General features: G+C 38.9%; 1 protein-coding gene across 1 annotated transcript in view; it reads left to right on the top strand.

The window, feature by feature from the left end:
• The window catches only part of LOC107745553 (alpha-ketoglutarate-dependent dioxygenase FTO-like), a 52,495-nt gene that overhangs the window by 21,941 nt on the left and 25,331 nt on the right, over positions 1–5,223 (top strand). The window contains exons 4-5 of the mRNA XM_016559445.1: positions 1,787–1,866; positions 2,000–2,143. Coding sequence (XP_016414931.1) covers positions 1,787–1,866; positions 2,000–2,143 — 224 coding nt within the window. The remainder of the gene's footprint in view (positions 1–1,786; positions 1,867–1,999; positions 2,144–5,223) is intronic.

Genomic DNA, 5,223 nt, shown 5'->3' with positions numbered 1-5,223 from the left:
ATTGCATTCTGTCAGCAATGTAACGCGGTAGTAACGTATAGAGACCTCGGCTTGTAACTATACTCTAATTACTATTTTGAAAATTATAACGCGTTAAATTACTCCGTTACTAAAAAAGTAATCAAATTACAATAACGCGTTACTAAGTAATGCGTTACTGCCCAACACTGCTTCTGGCTGAATTAGTCAGATTGTTTTCTGTTGAATTTGTAGGAAGCAACTTCTGAAGTCTTGTGAAGTCTAGATGGCAGTAGAATGTGTTGGGATTTCATCCATTCTCTTGAGATGTGAACAAAACCATTCCCTAAAGATCAAGCCTTTATTTGGGTGCTGTAGTGTAGCAACCCACACCTCACATGGAAAGATGGAGGGAAGGAAGGAAGATATAGTGTAGCAGTTCACATCAGGTGCTTTTCAAATAATATGTGTGGGGATATATAGGAAAGGAAGGAACAAAATAAAATCAGGTACAAAAAGAAGGTGAAGGATGGAAAACCTGTAGTTTAGCAATCCATAACACAAGAATGAAAAGGGAAAAGGATGTAAGGAAAAGCAACAGAAAGGAAGGGAACAAAAAAGAAGAATTGAAAAGGAAGGAAAAAAGAAAAGGAAAGGAAAGAAGGAAACAAGAAAAGAAAGAAGGATAAGGTAGGAAAAGAGAAAAGTAGGAATGAAAAGAGAATAGTAGTAAGGAACGAAAAGGAAGGAAAAGAGAAAAGAGAAATGGAGGGTTGAAAAGGAACAAAGGAAAGGAAGGGAAAGAGAAAAGGAAGGAAATAAAAAAGGAAGGAAAATGGAGTAGTAGGTAAGGGAAGTATTAGCAAGTAAAAATGGTGTGAAAGGAATTTAAAGAGAGAGAAGGAAAGTAAAGGAAGTATTAGGAAAGAAAAAAGGAATAGGAAAAGAGGAGAAGGAAAAAATTAAAAAAAGGAAGATAAGTAAAAAAGGAAGGAAAAGGAAAGAAGAAGTGGAAATGGGAGAAGGAAAGAAAAAGGAAAGCATGCAAGGAAGAAAGAAAGAGTGGGAGAGGAAGGAAGGTGTATAGAAAATAACTTACAGTTATTCAACTACACATTCCCATGATTCTCTAACACTGTCACATCTCTTCCCCTCCATCTGCTGATGTCTCAGACTCCTGTGTGCAAATCTAATCAGTGGATTCTCAAAAATGGAATTTGGTGCTGGGTAGCGGAGAACAAATTGTTGGACTGACACCGGGCCCAGCTGGTAATAAGATTTCCTGTGCTGAATGCTTCAGGGACGGGACAGACCTAGGGAGAGGTTTTGACCCAATGCATTTAAAAACCTGCTTTTAACTCTAGCACAGCAGCCCCTCGATGACGAGAGAATAATGATAAATATTTATTAGGGGAATTTGGTGTGGCCCATGATTCACGCTGAGGTTGTGACAGAGCCCAGGTTGACAGAAGCAGAGTATTATTAGATACCAAGTGTTTAAAGACAATGTAATGTGACAGAAAAAAAAGTAATAGCATACAGAGGAAATGAAACAGACATTACTCTTGTGCTCACTCCAGTTTATGCTGCAGTACATCAGAGAGTGCAGCAAATCCATTGATTTCAATGGGACAAATCAAAGTCCCTTTCAAGCAAAGTCAGTTCACTTAATGGCTATAATTGCAACACCTCAGGCAGCTATATATATATATATATATATAACTGAATAACCAAGACAAATCCTCCCTTCCTAGGTTCCTAATAATATTGAAGTATGTTTCTTCTGTTGTCTGTGTGTGTGGCTGTTGGTATGTGATTATATCTATAGATGATCTGAATCAGACACATCAGCACTGTGTACTGGCTGGTGACACGGCTAGATTTAGCTCCACTCACAGAGTCGTACAGGTGAGTGTCGTCTCTCCAATTGTCCTGATCAGACCTCTAACTTCATCATCCTTCATGTTAAATCCTCAACCAGTATCTCCCTATTTCTGGCTTATATGTAAATATCACACTATTAGTTTTCATGTTCCTTTAGTGTTGTACAGGAACGCTGGACTACATACAGAAACGGTGCTCAGAGGCCTTGGAGAATTTACACACCGACCCTGAGAAGAACACCAAGAGCCTGAAGTCCCTCCTCCCCTCCACTCTCCAGCACATTGAGGACATCCACAACGAGGTGTGTATTTGAACGAGAACGTGAGTGTGTTTGAAGCATTGTAAAATGTGTACTCATAACACCAAATCCCAAACGCCTGTCTCAGGCCATAACAGATGAGGTTGTCGGAGGTTTTTTAAAGGTTGTACTTGGCATACATTTTTCAAACCCCAAACAATAGCTCTTTCAGAGGGCCTAACTATCAGTGCAGCCTTGTGTAGGTCTCTGTTGAACCCCAACTTTTAGTGGATTACCACTCAGCACCTTAAAACCCCCCATCAAAATATAAAGTGCTATATGTATATATATATATATATATATATATATATGCACCCCTGCCCTGCGGCAGCTTCCCCGGAGGTTACTGACCTCAGCACTCTGACCTGATTGAGGCTATTTAGTTGAAACTGCCCACGAGGGCCTGTGTGTGTTCTTAAATGATGTATTATTATATTATTTATTATTAATACTCGTTTTTATCCCAGCATGCTGTTCTGGCAGATCTCAGCGTCTAGCTCTTGTTTAGTGTGGTGGACTACATGGAGTTTGTGGTAAGCAGCTGCTGATCTGCAGTGTGTAGGATTTATGGAGTGTGTTAGTCCATTGATGTTGATAAAGGCGAATGTTTACCTGTGTGTTTAGGGTCTGTACTGGTAAATGGAGTTTCAGGAGAGGTTGTTATTAAAGAGATCTTTTTTGCTCTCTGTATCTCTCACTCCCAAGATTTTGGGTCTGCAGGGTCTTTTGAAAAGGTGTTGAATTGAGGGCTATTTTGCCTAAAAATGTAAATTCTGTCAACATTTGTTTACCCTTATGTTGTATGACTTGAACAAAAAAAAATGTCCGACCTACTCTTTTCTATACAATGAAAGCAGAAAGTGCCAGGGTCTGTGAACAGCACAGTGAAAGTGGTTCATATGACTTGTATAGGTCTTTCACAAAATAAAATTTTCACTACATGATTATCATAACCAAAATGATAAGCAAAAACAATAATATTCAGATATCTGTAGAAAAAAGAGTCAGATTTATCTTTAACTTTTTGCATAATGGATCATACTCAAAATACCAATGTAGGGAGGAAGAGAGAGCGTAACTAACCATTAGTTAAACATAAGTTGTAACCAACTGTTCAAAAATAACTTACTGTTTACTGGCACTTCCAAAAAATTAATCTAAGCAACTCTAGCACTAGCAAGCTCAATTTGTTTTAGGTGAGGGTAGAGTGTGTCGCTTTTGTTTGTCTTCTCCTCCGACATAATTTTGTGTGACAGTAGTTTGTCTTGTTTTTCCTTGTCTTCGTTGCCATCTTTTTTCGGTTTATGACAGGTGGCAACCAGCGTTAAGGTGCAATCTTGCCACCTACTATGTTGGAATGTCAACCATTTAAAACTTTGATTATTTGCTATATTATCATTTATGCATTATTAACATGAAATCGATTTTTTTTATTTTTATTTATTGTTAGTACTGGTATGTTGTGACACCCGTGCTTATGTGCAATCTTCCAAGTCTTCTGAAGCCATGTGATGATAGTTTTGTGTCAGAATTGTGTTGTTATTTGCTGAAAATCCACTGTTCACCATTGCTTTTGAGTCTAATTTGCTTATACATATTCAAGTTTTACATCACTAATCAGATTTCCATCAATGTATTTTTATGCAAACTTGTTCAACCGATCAGAACGCACCAGTTTTGCATAAGCACTATAGAAATGTTTGTATTCCCTTATATACAGTAGGTGGGTTTCCAGTCATGTAATTGTTTTGTGAAATTGAATCAAAAATGTGAAACAGAAACTTAAAGATGCAAATGGAATCGCCAAAATGCACATAAAAAAACATGCATAAACTACAACACATTTATGGAATAAATTCCTAGATGTGCATCAAAAAAGCTATGCTTCAAGAAGTTGTGTCACTGAATACTTAGGTTATATTTTCTTACATTTTGCATCCCTACAATTGTCTTTGTCTGAGCTGACGTGCACACACATATATATGGCTCTTTATTTATATGACCAGGTGTGCATATGTGGGTTGACAGAGCAAACAGCACAGACTGGCCTCTATTGATTGAGTCACTGCAGTGCTCCACTCGAGGGTGATCTGATGAAATTGATTGGTAGTCCTAAGAGTGAGCCTTGGGTGAAAGATGTCCAGAAATCTTAACCCATTTGATCTATAAGATGCCGCAGTACTATATCCGCAGGAAACCAGTACCAGTAGTATAGCTGACTTGTAGTTATCGCCACGTTCAGCTGGAGATATAGGCAGACAGACTCTCCACCTGTCACTGAAAGCCTTTTGTTTCTGTCTGTTTCCTCTCTCTCTTTTTCTCCCTCCAGCATATGCAGGTGGCATTTAGTCTCAGTACCTCACAGCAGCAGACGGCTTGGCCCTAAATGCCAGTCGCATAGTTTCCAGCTCTGTGCCTGTTGCAAGCCTGCACTGTGGGAAACTGGCCTCCATGTTGGCTCAAAGCTCTCGGTGCTGTGTGAGCTTTCAACGCAGAAGGACAGACAGACAATCAGCACGGGGGGGAAGGACAGACACAAAAGCGGCTGCTAGCATTTGTAGCCTCCGGCGTTCGTAGAGAGGCTCTCAACGGTCGGCATTGGTTTGAAGTGATTGTAGGTTTGAACCAACACAAAGTGTAGCATTTGTTTGAAGACGGCCATATGTGAAAGTGAACCCTGGGTGTCTGATCTCAATCCAACTAAAGATGATCCTGTTCAAGCCAGTTTGAATGCTTATAAACTGATAGCCAACACAGATATTTATGAAGCAGAATAAGAGTCAGGTGTGCGGTTTTATGGTCCGTCAGATAAATGACCTGTCCACACCAGTTTTTCAGTGCAACAGGAGTTAAAAACAAAATACACACACATATTACATTCTACTCTTAATATTAAACATACTACTGAGGGCTCAAAAATAAATAGGCAATAAGAATTTTTTCTGCCATCCAGTTGGGCTGCTACTATTTTTACTTGCCCTGCCAATGTTTTCACTGGCTTCACCACAAAAGAATGGTCAGTTTTTATTCTTACAAATATTTTTTTATTTCATATTTGCTAGAAATGTGTATATATATATATA

Source organism: Sinocyclocheilus rhinocerous, unplaced genomic scaffold (genome assembly GCF_001515625.1).
Source record: "Sinocyclocheilus rhinocerous isolate Xijiao unplaced genomic scaffold, SAMN03320098_v1.1 scaffold2906, whole genome shotgun sequence".
In the NCBI taxonomy this organism is placed as follows: domain Eukaryota; kingdom Metazoa; phylum Chordata; class Actinopteri; order Cypriniformes; family Cyprinidae; genus Sinocyclocheilus; species Sinocyclocheilus rhinocerous.
This window is presented reverse-complemented; position numbering and strand designations above follow the sequence as displayed.